At 39.7% G+C, this 16205-nt stretch overlaps 1 protein-coding gene across 1 annotated transcript in view; it reads right to left on the reverse strand.

The window, feature by feature from the left end:
* Positions 1-10828: 10828 nt before the first annotated feature.
* Positions 10829-16205, reverse strand: part of mesd (mesoderm development LRP chaperone) — a 29479-nt gene continuing 24102 nt past the window's right edge. Inside the window, exon 3 of the mRNA XM_028434397.1 lies at positions 10829-11828. Within this exon, the coding sequence (XP_028290198.1) occupies positions 11363-11828 (466 nt within the window). The 3' untranslated portion in view covers positions 10829-11362. The remainder of the gene's footprint in view (positions 11829-16205) is intronic.

A 16205-nucleotide genomic window follows, 5' to 3' on the forward strand; every position in this document is an offset into this window, starting at 1 on the left:
TCAAGTGGTTACACACAACGCCTTTAACAAAATACTAGTGTATGTAGTCTCTTAATATCTAGTCAATGTAGTTAAGTTACTTTTACATAGTTCTGTTTTGTAGGCATTAGTGAACTCAATTAAGTAATTCTTAAGAGGAGCAGTTTCTTAATTTTTACATAACCTGGTTAAGTATTTTGTGTGTAGAAATTTTCAATAGGAATTACTCAACTTGATCAAGTAATTCTTAAAGAAAGTCTTTGCTTAGAATGGACTGAACTAAGTTGAGTAGATAGTATGTAATGATGTTTATTAAGACTTACTTGTATTTATTCTGTAGGTTTTAATTTGTTGCATATCTTAGCAATTACTGAATGCTGTTGTGTGTAACCACTTGAAACAACATTGTTAAGTAATTATGATGTTTCATTTTTTTGAGTGTACACAACAAGAAGCGTACAGATACAACAACAAAAACATTGACACTGAACATTAACAGTATGGTCAGTCAAGGTCAAAGCCAGTCATTCCACTGAAAGTGGTATTATATATAAAAAAAACGTCATTCGGTGTTTTTAAACACCCAGAAAAATAACCTTTAAAACCTGCTAAACCATTTAGAAGGCCCAAAGCCAAACAAAAAAACAAAAAGGGAGAAGATCTAGTGCCTCGAAACCCAAGAGAAAAGGAAGGTGAAACAGATGTAGGGGGAGAAGTTTGGACAAGGAGAGATAAGATTTATAATATTAATTATTATTAATGTTACAGTAATTTGCCTTAGGAGGTGCCATTTGAAATCGAGTTAAAGTGTTTCAGATCACCTAAATAGTTATTAATACCTTGTCATCCAGGGTTGTCAACTCTTGTCAAGACTGTCTACTCTCCATATAACAAACCTTGTGATTGTAATATTTTCATAAACCACAGACAACTTCTCAAAGTATAAACATTTTCTTAATCAAAACAAGTTAAAACCTACTAACACAATAGAGCTAAAAGAGCGCTACGCTCACTAAACTAAGGATAAATGATATACACTATAAAGGTAAAAGCTTAGTAGAGAAAGAAGGAAAGAAAGACAGAAAGAAAGAAAAGTAGCATGATTTCAGCGTGTGTGTGTGTGTGTGTGTGTGTGTGTGTGTGTGTGTGTGTGTGTGTGTGTGTGTGTGTGTGTGTGTGTGTGTGTGTGTGTGTGTGTGTGTGTGTGTGAGAGAGTCCATGAGTATATTTATCTCCATCACTTTCAGTTTTCCTTTTGATGAACATGACAATATCTTACTCTTCTTTTATTTCTTCTTCTTTAAGTCTGTGCAAAGTGGACACGCCCCTCCCTGGACATTAAAACCATGAGCTGATCCTAGTTTCCATCATCTGAGGGGTATTCCATAAAGCGTGTTATGTTCAAACTCTGATGTTCAGGCTCAAATGAGGGAAACTCTGAGTATCCCATTCCAAAAAGCGAGGTATGTTCTTCTCTGAGTATGTTACCATGGCAACATTGTCCGTGAACGAAACCTGGTCGCTGGCAGGTTTTATCAAAGAAACCCTGGGTTTCTACCTGGCTCCGCCCACCTGAACACCGTTTCTTAACACTTTAATAAATTTTAACACTTTTCTCTGAAACACATTAGTAACATCACACACCACAGACGTGCTCACATCATTACTAATGTTGTGTTGCTTTACGTCTTTTTTTTTTCTTTATTTTTTCTTGTGATAACGGTAATTTTATTTATAACATTGTAGATGTAGATCATTAAGCGAAAGTCACTGAGAGGTTGATCTACATTAAAACATCGACTGACGTCTGTCGTAAAGTTCTCTGGATAAAAACCTGTGGATAATATAAAGGAGGAGATGATCATTTAAATAAATCAACTTTTAAGGCTCGATTGTTGTTTTATATTGTTATACAGTTAAATCTGTAGATCACACATCTTTGAAGCTATGATGGCGCAGTGAAGTGTGACGCTGCTCTTGAAAGTGGGTTTGCGTCCCGCTTCAGTGTTTTTTTTATGACATTTTTAAGGACGTTGAGATGACTCTGGCGACAATATTACATTAAAAATCAATATAAATGATGTGATATGAAGCAGCAGCCACTGTCTTTATATCCAGTGTAACAGGAGGGCTCTCTATGTAGACATACTATGCTGCTGACACGTCTCCTCAGACACACTTTATTCATATTATTCACCGCTCGTCACGTCACTGAAGCAATAAAGTGATGAAGTGACCAAAAGGTGTGACTAATTATGGGTGATTTAAGCCACTATAGTCACTGAAGACTGAACACACCTTTAGAACAGGCTCATATTCCTCAAACAACGGCTTATTTCACCCATCAGGGTGAATATATCACTATCTTCCGTTTGGTTGTCATGGCAGTTTGAGTATTCTTTGATCCATTGATGATGGCTTTTTATCGTGCACGTGCACGAAAGAAACCCAAAGTTTACATACTCAGGGTTGATTAACCCACTTCATACCAGCTTTAATGGAATCCGATACCCAGAGTTTCCCATCGCGGGGTATGTTGACCCAGAGTTTATGGATAGACTCAGAGTTTGTTAACCCACCTTTATGGAATACCCCTCAGGTCTAGACCCTTCACTTCCACAGACAACAGACAGAATAAAGTTCAGAGTCAACTTGGAACCATTGGATGCACTTATTTATTGAAATGTATATTAAATGATTATTTCATGCTCTGTAATTTTATATTCTAGGAGATATTTTTCATTGTTTCAATAATTTAGAGACTTAAGGAAGGTTTATATGATATGTTTCAAAAACAGATTGTTATAATGCATAATAAAGGTGATTTACTTGAGTCACCATCCATTTTGGGAACAGCTATTAACCATTAATTAGTTGCTTATTAGCATGCATATTTGTAACTTATTGATTCTTAATTAGGCATTATTAAGTACTTATTAATGCCTTATTCTGCATGGCCTTAATATACAACCAGTAAGCCATTAACTAAGAGTTTTCCCTCAATAACCTCAGAATTATTACTTATTTGTATTAAGTAAGGAAGTTGTTGTATATGAATTACAATCTTAACATACTAGGGTTAGGATAAGGGTTAGGATTAAGGTTAACCCAAACCCTAACCCTAATCCAAATCCTAACCCTAACCCTCTTTGAACTGCGAGATTGCCATTAAGTGTATAATAAGGCATTAATAAGTACTTAATAAGGCATTAATAAGTACTTAATAATTACAAATTAAGAGCCAATATGTTACTAATGCTAATAAGCAACTAATTAATGATTAACAGATGTTCCCTAAACTAAAGTGTTACACTAATTTTAGATTGTCTTTGTATCTAGATACTTTAACAGGACAACAATGGTGTGCTGGGCTGCAGTAATGTTGGCTTCATACAATAATAATTATAACAACAACCACTGCACACACCACCAGAGAAGCTTCCTGTGAATAATTTACAAATAAAAAAAAGTTCACTGATGGTGACATTGAGATCTCAATGTCACCATCAGTGAACTTTTTTTATTTGTAAATTATTCACTGGAAGCTTAGATATTGTTTGACAAACATATCAAAGGTTGTTGTTTTGAGAAGAGTCATATCTACAATTAAAAGTTATGATTGTATTATATTCTAAAGTTTAGAATTATCTGGCTCGTCTTCCTTTCTTTCTGTTCACAGCATAACCTTATATTTAGTTCTAAAAAATGTGTTTACAGCTATTTTTACTGATTATTGTTACACATCATCCTGCATGTGCATTATATACAGTATAAATGTGTAGATTTGACCAACTGTTGGAGAAAAAAAATTATTAAATACATAGCAAATGACATGCAAACAGAAAAACAAAGGTAGAAATAGTGTATTTAAATTGTGAAATTAGTGAGTTGTTGAAAAGTGCTGAGGTGCAGCGGAGGGTCTTCTTCTGCAGAGACGTGATGATGAGGGGTCCGAGTAAAACCCAAAATTCCATGGTAATTTTGAGGGTATAAACATGCATATAAACACATTACTGGTATATTAACCCATATAAACCAAAAAATATAGAAATGGACATTTTACTGCTGCAAATGTGTAAGATATTAATGGTTTTTTGAGAACAGGTTACATTTGGATGAATACATTAATACACTACACTTTGCTCCCAAAGACACTTTGTTTATTGTGATTCTACAGATTTTGTGAGTATGTGTCCCAAAACACTGAAACACCATCTAGACATATACAGTACATTAGCAGCAGTACAATGTCCAATTTCCATTTTTTTCTGGGTTATATAATAGCCAACCACATGTGTCCTGTCCACAAAATACCAGTAATATGTTGTACATTTGCAGCAGTAAAATGTCCCAATTATTTTTTTGGTTTATATGGATTAATGTACCAGTAATATGTGTTTATATGTACATTTATACCCTCGGAAACACCCGGACCGATGATGAGCTGCTACACTCCATTACTGTCCCGCTGTTGGCTGAGCAAAGAGAAGTCCTGACGGTCACGTTGTCCTCTGCCTGCATGAGTTCTCTGTGGTGTCGTTCATATATCCTCAGGTAATGAGGATGTTTATGTGCCGTAAAGCGTCGTGCGATACCAACATCATCATGTTTTGCGCGCGGGTCGAGTCGAGTTGTGTGTGCGCATGCGCGCCCCACCGTGCCAATTTGGCACTGTGTTTGGACCACCTCTTCCAGCAGGACCATCGGGCCATTACCCCCCCTGAGGTGCAGTTCACACCTACACAGGCCAGACAACGGTCCCCCATGGTTTCACACATACACAGAGCTGGTTAGGAACGGCCCCGGTTGCCAGGGTGAGCACACCCTGAGTCAGCTGCAGCAAACAGAATGCATGAGGGAGCAAGCAGTCTTCATCTCAATAATGCTGCTGAACAGCAAATACTGTCTTTGAGGTGAAAGGTGGATGCAGGGTCACAGCTGCATATTGTTAAAGGCCACAGTCAAGGGATGTTGTTTTAGGTGGCTGAGAGGATTACAGGACAACCGAAAAGCATCCTGCACACAATCAAGTTCAAATGCAATAGCCTCATCCAAAATTGCACCATAGGGGACCATTGTGAGAACACTGGGATGCACAAAGCCACATTCCTTGGACCAGGAATGTGCATAATGTCAAAATCAAATGTTACCAGTTTAAACACCCACCTCTGCTCACAAGAATACAGCTTTGGTTTGCTAAGAATGTCAGTAAGTGGGTTTTTTTTGGTTTATACAGTGAACTTGTGGCCTCTCAGCCAGTGGCTGAACCTGTTGCACATAGCCCACTTAGGTGGGAGGCATTCTCGCCTGTGCACTGGGTACTGAGACTGTGCATAATTAAGGGACTTGCTAGCAAATGCAATAGGCCTTGCAACATTGTCACCATCAGCCAGATGAGACAGCACTGCGCCGAAGCCATTGGAGAAGGCATCAATCAACAGGTGGAAAGGCTTACTGAAGTTAGAATGAGCAAGAGTGACGGTGTTTATCAAGGCTTGTTTAAGCTGTGTGAATGCAGGCTATCTTGGTGGTGGATGCATGCGTGTGTGCGTACGTGGGTGAAACAGGAGGTAAGGAATGGAGAGAGGAAAAATTATATTGATAATGAAATAACAAATAACAATAATAATGATAATTAAAGCCGCAAGCGGCATCGTAGAATCTAAAAGAGTGGCCGGGGTCGGTAACCCATGTGTATCAAATATGAGACTGCTAGAACTTTGTATATGAGAGTTATAGCGGTATTCTGTTATGGCGTGCGCCATCTGAAAACGCAAAGCAAAATGGGTGATTTAAAGGGGACATATCATGATTTTAAATCCTTCCTTTTTACATATAAATCATACAGTTGTGGTCTATATAAAGCGGAACTGCAATACTTGGGTCTGAATTCCTCATTATTAAAGCTCCACAGGCCCCTTTTCTACCCCTTTTCTGATGTGCTTCTGAGAGGAACTCGTTTTGGTGCGGCCTCTTTAAATGCAAATGAGACACTCCATACCCCGCCCCCTCTTCAGGTGACACTCGGTTCAACTCCACCCTGCTCGGCCATTTTTGTAGTTTGATAGAAGAGATACGGCTATGTAGCAGCGCATAAACTTTTTATTCAGAGGTTATTTACAAAATGTCAACAACAGAAGACTTGTCCATCCAGCCTTACATGTTCGAGCCAGAGTCGGACCCAGCGGAGCGAGATTAAAATGAAGATGATGAACCTGCAGAACCCTAACAAGTGAGCTAACACAAGCACCGAGCTAACGCTAGCGCCAAGCTAACGTCACGAAATGCATTTTAATACAGTCTTTTCAAAGACAAAAACGGCAAAATGAAATGACTAATGAAAACTTTAGACTTAAATTAAATCACGTAGGCCATATGATCAAGGATCTAAAACGAGCACACAGCGCTAACATATGAAGTCTGAAGACGGTGCAACTGCTAATGCTAACAAAACAATGACAGGGACGTCTTATCATCACACTTTTTAGCATTATTTACAGCTTACCGAAGTGCTCTGTTCGTCGTCTCCAAAGATAGAAGGAATTGAACCCTCAATCAGACAAAGTCTTTCAGCAAATCCTTCTTTATACTGGCGGAGGTTGCAGAAGCAGTCATCCTTGAAGTGCTTCGCACACACAAAAATGACCCACAGATGTGGGTACATTTCTGTGAAAAATAAAACTCAACCAGGCACTTCGAAAAGGTTCTGATGCTGGGAGACGGTGTAATGAAGCGTGTGGGTTACTACATCCAACAACCCAACAATTTGACTTATCCTCTCGTAACTTCGGCATCCTTGAGCTTGGACCACAAAATAAAAGCGAGAAATAAAAATGGCGGATTGCTCGAAGTGTTAGACGTGGAGTTGATGTACTAATTTGGCAGTTCCGCTACAAATACTGTGATGTAATAGTTCAAAAAATGTAATAGAGAATAGAAAAATCGAAACAGATTGAAAAATATGAGCAAAACAGAATATAAAGATATCTACGGAGCACCTGAAGAGACTAATTTGATTTTTTCTGTACTTCTAAGCACTCTAAATATACAACAAAATGCATTTAAGGGCTAAAAAAGTGGATTTAGCATGATACGTCCCCTTTAAGGCTGGATAGTCATCATGTGTATCAAATATGAAGCTTTTTGAACATTGTATATGAGAGTTACAGCGGTTTTTGTATTATAGCGTGCACCAGTCGGAAAAACCCAGTATGAAAAGGAAAACCAGTTAAAAATCTCTCTCAGTGAATTTGATGTGAATCCATTGAAAAATAGAAAAGATACAGCATTTAGAATGTGACGTGATATTCCAGTGACTCTATAGGCCCCTCCCTCTGATCCCAGCCTGTTTTTTCTCCATCAGCGACCTGCTTATATTTTATAAGATTCATCCAAGGACACTCAACAGTTATGTAGCCTGTAACAGTTTATTTTGTTAGATGTTTTGTATATTTAACTATATACTGTGCTACATTTGTTGCTGCTCCCAGTTGCACGATTTTGAAAATCTACAGATGTTCTCTGTGGTGCGTGTTGAAATAATTCACAATGCTTATGATGTTACATGATATAAGTCGGACAAGATCTGGAACCCTTTCTGTTTAGTTTTGGAGTGATGGTTGCCATGGAAAATTTGCGTAAAAAAGAAGCTTCCATCCTGTGGAATGAAAGGCTAAAGGCTCGTGGCAGAGAAAAAAGGCAAGACCCACTAACTAACAGTTTCACAGCTTAAGCTTTTATACAGATAACAGAAAAAGTTCCACCTTGAGGTGAGGAGAAGGAGGGGGTCAGATGCCCAACAGTGGAAACGTTTGAGGATGATGAAGACATGTATCTTATGAGGAAGGTTGGGCGCCACTCTTATCTGTCCTTGATAGTGTGTGTGCATGTTTATCTGCATGTGAGTTTGAGTTTGGCCTTAAGCAGACACAGTGAGTCTGGAGTCCAGCGCGCATGCGCGTACCAAGGATCCAAATTAGTCCGGGGTCTGGCACGCATGCGAGAAACCCGTCTCCATTTTTCTATTTTACGGCAGTTTGTGTACTATTTAAAAGGTTGAAACCCTGCTTTTTAAAAATAATTAATTTACGCTTTGAGTGAATTCTGATTTATTTTGGTGTTTATCTTATTTTCTCTTTGGTTTTTGATTGTCAAAGTTGTGCATTGTGCTTTAATCCGTTTTGTTATTTTAATTTTTTTCAACTGCACAAAACAGTCACATATTTAAAATATTGAAATGTCGTATGGTCAGTTTTTATTCAAATATTCAAATCATTTTTATTTATTGGATATGTTCAGCACTTTGTTTTTACAATTTCAAGAGCAAGAAAAAAAAAATCTCAGTTTTATGTATTGACAGTTTACATTTTTTACTCACTGTTAACTGTTTGTTAATAAAAAGCAAAGGAAATGTAACTGTGTGCTCATTTGGAATATTTAAATTTTATATACATAAAAAAAAATGCTCAATTTGATCATAAGTAAGGATTTGAGCCAAGTTAGTCCCTTTCCTTTAGGGTCTTGGCCGATCATACTGCAAGGGGAGAGAAAGGGCCTCAATCAGGTGGAGGTTGTGCTCATTAACCTTAACAGCGCAGGCTCTGCCTGACTCCACCCAGCTGCCCTGTAACTCATATACAAAATTTAAAAGATCTTTTGTTGTATACGTGGTCTGCTAATTGCTGGAGAGGTAAAGTTCAACAACCATTGTTGTTGCAACCTATTGGGAAAAAAATTAGTTTGCGGCAAGGATTCGAAAGAGCAATCTTTGTATCAAGAGGCGAGTTCGTTTAGTGCTATACCTTGAGAAAGGTTTATTGAAATCTGTATAATGTGACAAAGCAATAGAACAATGAACATGTATTGTATGTGTAGGAGTTCATGCCGTCCTCCCTTCTTTTTCTCTCACAACCCTGAACAAATGGCCTACAACATGAATGTATCCCCCCCACCCCCACTTTCTTTGTTCTGCTTGCTCCAAGAACTATTGATAAAAACACTCAAACACTGTACTCAAAAACTTTGATACAAAATTGAAACGTAATTTTCTACACTCTTTCACTTTTTATCCACAGGAAATCAAGGACATTCTTAGAATAAGGTCATATACTGTAAGTGTAGTTACTACAATTGTAGTTATAGTGAGTTATAAAATTAAAGTTATAATGAGTTATTTTCATATTTCTTTTTCCAAAGAAGTTTTCATTCAAACTCATGAGAACACACCCATATTACAAGCACAACCCATGACTCACCCAAAGCTATCTGATTGGCTGTCATTGACCAATAGGAATGCTTAAACCACCTTTATAAATCCCACTGGCAAACTTAAAATCTTTGGATTTTGTGGTGCTGGACGCTGCTGCCCCACCGCGGTGTATACGTTTATTTTTTTGGTGCGATTTAAATTTTCTTTGTAAGATCACAATGTTTTATTTTATTAGATTTTAACCAAGTTTGCGCGTTCCAGAGAAAAACCTCCGTTCCAACTGCTGCTGCTCCGAGCTGAAGCCACACAAGAACCAAGACTGCACGAACAAGAACAAAGCCTCCATTAGCTCAACACTGAAAGCCGACAATCAATCAATCAATCAATCTTTATTTGTATAGCGCCAAATCATAACCAATGGTATCTCAAGGCACTTTACAGTAGAGCAGTCTTAAGGACGGACTCTTCATTTTATGGATACACACATATGCATATATACGTATATACACATACATATGTATCCCACACCCAACATGAATTCATCATGGCGGCAAGGAAAACCTTCTGAGAGAAGGTTTTCCTTGCCAAGAGAGCAAAGCACGCTGATGCTGGGAGAAGTCCACTCAAAGTCAGTTTTCGACCCATGGTGAAGTATCACAATCCTAGAAGCAGTGAAACGAGCCCCCCCCCCCCCCCCACCCCCCAGGTTTCAAAAGGATTCACACCCTGGATGATAAGATAATAAAATAACAGAAGTCCTACCAACCTTTCTTATATGTTTGAACTAAAACCCTGACTATTCTGTCAAAGTAACTGATCGATAAGATTATTATTATTATTTGACTCTTTTGCAATGGCTCCCTATAGCTTTAACAATATTGAAATATAGAATGTATTTTCTTACAGAGGGTAATAATTATAACTTAGCCTCTTTCCTGCTGTCACGGCAAATTTGCGGTTGACCTCATTTGGAGACATGATTTCTGCCCTGGTTGAATTAGGATGTCCAGTCAGAGAATGATGATTTTATAAAAAGGATTTATTATAAAACTAAATGAAAAAGAGTACAAAAAAGGAGAGTGTACCATCCTGTATAGGAAGGGCAAGCAGCCAGGTACTAAGCAGGATGGTCCAAAAAGGTTCTTCCCTGGCTCAGGATATGAAGGACCAACTAACAGTTTCCCAGCTTAAGCTTTATACAGATGTGAGAAAAAGTCCCAACCCTGAAGGGAGGAGAAGGAGGGGGTCAGATGCCCAACAGTGGAGACGTTGGAGGATGATGAAGAAGTGTATGTTATGAGGAAGGCTAGCGCCACTGTTATCTGTCCTTGATAGTGTGTGTGCGTGTATATCTGCATGTGAGTTTGAGTTTGGCCTTCAGCAGAGACTGTGTGTTGCTGGCACTGTGGATACAATACAATCTGTACTGTTAATCTAACATGACTCAGCTGTTCAGTCACCGTGTATTAAGACATGACAAATTGTACACATGAACACACATTTGACGATATATATATATATATATATATATATATATATATATATATATATATATATATATACAGTATATATATAATAATTGCCATAACATTCCCCACTTTTGGTCGCCATCAACGACCAAATCAAGAAATGAAATTATTATATTCCAGTAGAATAACCTTGAATCCACCTTTGCTGTCTGTCAGGGTTAACCATTAGCATCGTTATTGTCATACATTGGATAAATTCTTCTTTTGTGAGACACAAACATATCTGAGAGAGCAATAAAAATGTGGAAATAAGCCTTAAAAACGTAATCATTATTATCAATGGCATGAATCATCAAAAATCAACCTCTATTACCATCTCGATAAGCAAAAATTATCATTTACATCAAGGACATCACTAGTGTTCATTGACTGAGTTCAGTGGCCCCGTTGGTAACTGGGGTCACCAATAGCCAGAAGAATAGTGGAACCATGGTTAGAATCACCGCACTTGAATGGCGGCATCATGAGTGAAGAACCTTGAGTGTTTTCCACAATCACAGCAGAAGGGTTTGTGACTGTATCATCTTGCAGCCAGGTGTGAGGTTGTCCACCCTCCACCTAGCTATAAGCCTTCCCTGGGTGTGGCTTATAAACAAAGCAAAGGAAGAACCAAAATCTCACGTCGGCGGGGTCCTCAGGGCTTGATCTAGGCTTTTGTTCGAGAGCGCTTTTTCAACAGATCGTGTGTCTCGTGAAAAAGAAAATCAGCTCCCGTGATCCCACAAGGCAAAGGAACACTTCTTTGTGCACCGCACCTGATAAGCCAGCTTAGACGGTTCCCCCTTTGTTGTTCGGTCGGCCTCCGTCTCAGCATCAGCTGGTGTCGGCAATCATCTGCTTGGATCCATGTCGCCCGCTCCGCAAACTTCACTGCCGTGTGGGTCGTCAACTGAACACGGAAAGGGTTGGTCCACCTCCGGTTGGTCCACCTCCGGTCGGTCCACCTCCGGTCGGTCCACCTCCGGTCAGTCCACCTCCGGTCGGTCCACCTCTGGTCGGGGTTGTAGAAGATCACGAAGTCATTGGGCCGAATATCGTGTAGATGATCGGTTGTTGTCAGAGGAAGGGTAGTCTCCACACACCTGGCAATCTCTCTTGGGATCGGTTGGTACCTGAACAGAAAAAAAAGAGGGGAAAACAGAATAATATAAAATAAAATAAAATAAAACTAGTTTAAAAAGAAGGGGTGTTATGGTTAGTTAACTAACTAATTGAATAGTTAGTATGGCTTTGGCACTCAGTTATAGCTTCCAGGAAGACAGCGACAGGTCAGAGGTCAGGATCTGAGAGCTTTTCAGATCCTAAAAGGTGCTGCTGCACAATCACACAATGGTTAGGAGTGGGTTAGTGAGCTTTTAGCCATGCTAGCTCAAAGTTATCTGTAGCCCATTCACATGTGAGTGGGAAAATATGAGGCTGAAAGAAAAGCAGGAAGTATTAATTTGATTCTCCTTTCCTGGAACAAGGAGAAGCATAGCTGGAGTTGCAGTGATTCTCAAACTGTGGTACGTCTACTACTAGTGGTACGCTGATACCTGGTGAGAAGCAACAATTTGAGAATCACTGCTAACAAGGGCATGAAAGTCAGATGGAGAAGTGTGGAGCGTGACTACATGTCTTCCCAAGATGAATGCATACAATTGGGAGACATGGAGATGTGAAAAGCCAAATAAGTTTCACCAAATAAATAAATATTATATAAATAATAAACTTAATTTTGAAGCTAAATTGGTGGCAAAGGTGTCTCCTATTCTGTGTCTGAACCACAATTAAGCAAGATTATTGGCCCTTTTAAAGTTAGACAGAATTAAAGTTAAGTTGAGTCAAACAATCATATTGTCTTTTGCTCTCTGCATTTATCCCATTTGTAGGAATGACGAGCCATAGTACGGTTTGGAGAGCTTCCTTAAATGCTCGGAAGTTACTTAACTTTAAACTATCTCATTTATATCGATCAATTATTAAGAATTTCAGGAGAACCCTCTTTAAATCTCAGGAGATCCAGATTGAGCCGCCAACCCAATGTTGAGAACACTTAATTTTACCCTTAAAATGTCTAAACCCAGTGAAAGTGTTTTGTGGCCTTGCACGCTAAGTGCTGGTGGGGGAAGAAAAGGGTTGGAGGGTTTTGAGGTATATTATTTTCCTATGATAAAATCCATCCATTCATCCATTTTCAAACCCACTTGTGCTCCTGTTTTTACAGGGGCGTGGGGGTCTGCCGGTGCCAATCTCCGGCTCTCATTGGGCACTGGGCGGGGGTACACCCTGGACAGTGCGCCAGTTCGTCGCAGGGCAACACAGACAGACAACCAGTCACTCACATTCACTCCTATGGGCAATTTTGAGACCCCAATCAACCTTACAGTCATGTTTTTTGGATTGTGGGAGGAAGCCGGAGTACCCGGAGGAAACGGGGGAACATGCAAACTCCACACAGAAAGGACCCAGGTGCTATGATAAAATACAAATCAAAAGTCAGAGGGACTTTTGCCCTCTCCCTTCCCTTTTTTACATAAGAAAACATTTGGATTCTTAAAACTACATGATAAATATCATTGGAAAATCACTGATCTGATTATTTTGGATGTGTCTCCGTTTTCCTCTCTCTTGTGTCCGCCTGCTTTTGTGCCCTCCAGCCTCCTTGACCTCCTCCTCAGCCATAAAGGTCAAAGCCAGGGTCAACTGTGGACTAAATGGTAAATAGACTTGATTTTATATAGCGCTTTATCACCACACTGAAGCAGTCTCAAAGCACTTTACATATCAGCTCATTCACCCAATCACTCTCACATTCACACACCAGTGGGACAGGACTGCCATGCAAGGCACTAGTCGACCACTGGGAGCAACTTAGGGTTCAGTGTCTTGCCCAAGAACATTTCGACACATAGTCAGGTACTGGGATCGAACCCCCAACGTCTCGATCAGAAGACGACCCACTACCACCTGAGCCACGGTCGCCCTGAGCACTGTGCGCTCCCTTTGGAAATTTGAAGATTTGTCCCCACTTTTGCAGTTGGATTGGAAGTCTCTGTAGTCTCTGGAATAGATATTATGTTAGAATATCCACAATATGTCATATTGTCATGTGTCTATTTCAATCTATTAAGCAGTAACAAGGCATAACGGCTGTAGGAGGCAGGATCGGGGTCGAAAAGGCGGTGGCATTTTCTGTTCGGAAACACTCAGAAACAGAAAGAGAGGAAGCATTAAGACTTAGATGAATCATTTAAAAAATCTCTTTTCTTTTGTTGGATTTGATTGGTCTCCTTTGAATATACAGCCAGCGTACTATATATTGGAGAAAAAAAACACAATAACAACAACAAAGACAAAGACATAGACAAGCGTAAGTCAAGGTCAAAACATGTCATTCCACTGAAAGTGGTATTATATATATATATATATATATATATATATATATATATATATATATATATATATATAAACATCATTTGGTGCTTTTAAACACCCAGAAAAATAACCTTTAAAACCTGGTAAACCATTTAGAAGGCCCAAGGTCAAAAATCATAATTCCATTAACAAGCAGCAGTGAGATCTGAACACCCCACTACATAATTGGCAAAAACAGGGAGAAGATCTAGTGCCTCAAAACCCAGGAGGAAAGGAAGGTGAAACAGAGGAACATGTGTAGTCAAACAGCCATTCATCGATCAATCACTCAATGACACGTCCACGGCACGGTCACACTCACTCTCAGGCATACGTAACGTGTCATCATTCAGCCATTCATGCCCCACACAAGTTAATGCCTCAATTTTCACGTCCCTGCATTCACAAGGTTTTGCTGCGCAGTGTCCAAGTAGAGTACAGGCCTCATCTAACCCACCAGCGGCGATAGCCAGTCCACCCCGTCTCTCGGGGTCAATGAGCTCTTATTGGCCCCATGCTTGGCAACCTTTTAGCGCTTTTCACTGGCATTCAACCCAAATAGGTTACTTTTCACAACATTCATCACCATATTTTTTCTTCATCTGATTAATAAGAGGTGCGCTCCAATCCACTTCCCCTTTGGGGGCCAATGAACTATGATTGTTGCCCATAATTCTCCTGATGGTCCGTTCTGTGCTGATCAGGCACTTTACACTGGCCAGTAATTCGGAACCCGTTCGTATAACACACAAAGACGGCTCAACTGACATTGCGTTAACAACCCCAGGAACCCAGCTCAAAGCAGTACTCTTTCCAGACCTATAAAAGTCCAAACCGACTAGAGAACAGCTCCCCCAGCTATTTAAAACAACAGCCTAGGAACATCCGGTATTGTCCGGACATCAAAGACCCGCTCAAAGCAGTACTCTTTCCAGACCTATAAAAGTCCAAACCGACTAGAGAACAGCTCCCCCAGCTATTTAAAACAACAGCCTAGGAACATCCGGTATTGTCCGGACATCAAAACCCTAATAACAGACCGTCAGGACTATGGGCACTGTAACAGGATCGGAGCCAGCCTCTAACAACCCTCACTATAAGGGAACGTACAATATTAATATTGTAGACTGAGATCTTTGTTGAGAATGATATTCGGTTACCAAGCATGTATTAATTCAGGTGGACCGCTATCCCCTGGCAAGACAGTATGACGCATGTTCAACATGTCAAGGATGGTGTCCGGGAAAGAGAAACATTCCCTAAGTATTGTTCCGCATGTCAGAAAGGAAAGACTCCCAAAGAGCGGTTCCCCACACAAGGTCCATCCTTTTTCTGCACATTAAAACCAGGACTTCTTGTTTGAAAAGTAATTGCCTATGTACTCATAGCAACTAATAGGACAGTTTTCTCAGGAAAAATTTGGTCCCCCTTGCTGTCCAGTGGCTTTGGGCCGGCAAGACAGTCCGACGCTGTAAGGAGAAGGCGCGCAAAATGAAAACAATAAATGTTGAACTGTCGCAAGCAGCGTTAAAGGGGTAAGGTACAGATTGTTTACAAGGGTATCGGTCAAAAAAATATGTCAAAATGTAAACTTGGTTGAGGCTGCAGTTCTCAATGTCCGTCTCAATTTTCCTGAAATTGAGTAAAAACAAAAGGGTAAAAGTAGAATCGTTCAGAAATAACAAAACTTATTGAAAAGAAGAAAAACGTGCTCAAAAAAAGATCAGGGGCAGTAAAAAAAAAACTGTAAAAACTTCAGCTCCAAAAGGTGAGGCAGCACAACAGAGAGCTCTGTCTTCAACGGATGTAACCATATCTTGCATTGTGGGGGTCCTCCCCTCAACAAGAAAATAAAAGGAAAGAAAAGCAAACAAAAACAAAACCATTAGTAACACTATTTTCCTCCCTTTTGTTTGTCTTTCTCATAAAGGCAAAAACAGTGTAAATAAATGAGCAACATAATGAATAAAAGCCAAGATAAATGATGGGCACACATGGTCTCATGTGGCAAACAGAAGGGTTCTGTGTGAAGTTACGGTGGTCATGTGTTTCAGCTCGTAGTTATGAACGTGAGTGTGTGACTATATGTCTGG

The sequence above is a fragment of the Gouania willdenowi genome, chromosome 3, assembly GCF_900634775.1.
Source record: "Gouania willdenowi chromosome 3, fGouWil2.1, whole genome shotgun sequence".
Taxonomy (NCBI): Eukaryota; Metazoa; Chordata; class Actinopteri; order Blenniiformes; family Gobiesocidae; genus Gouania; species Gouania willdenowi.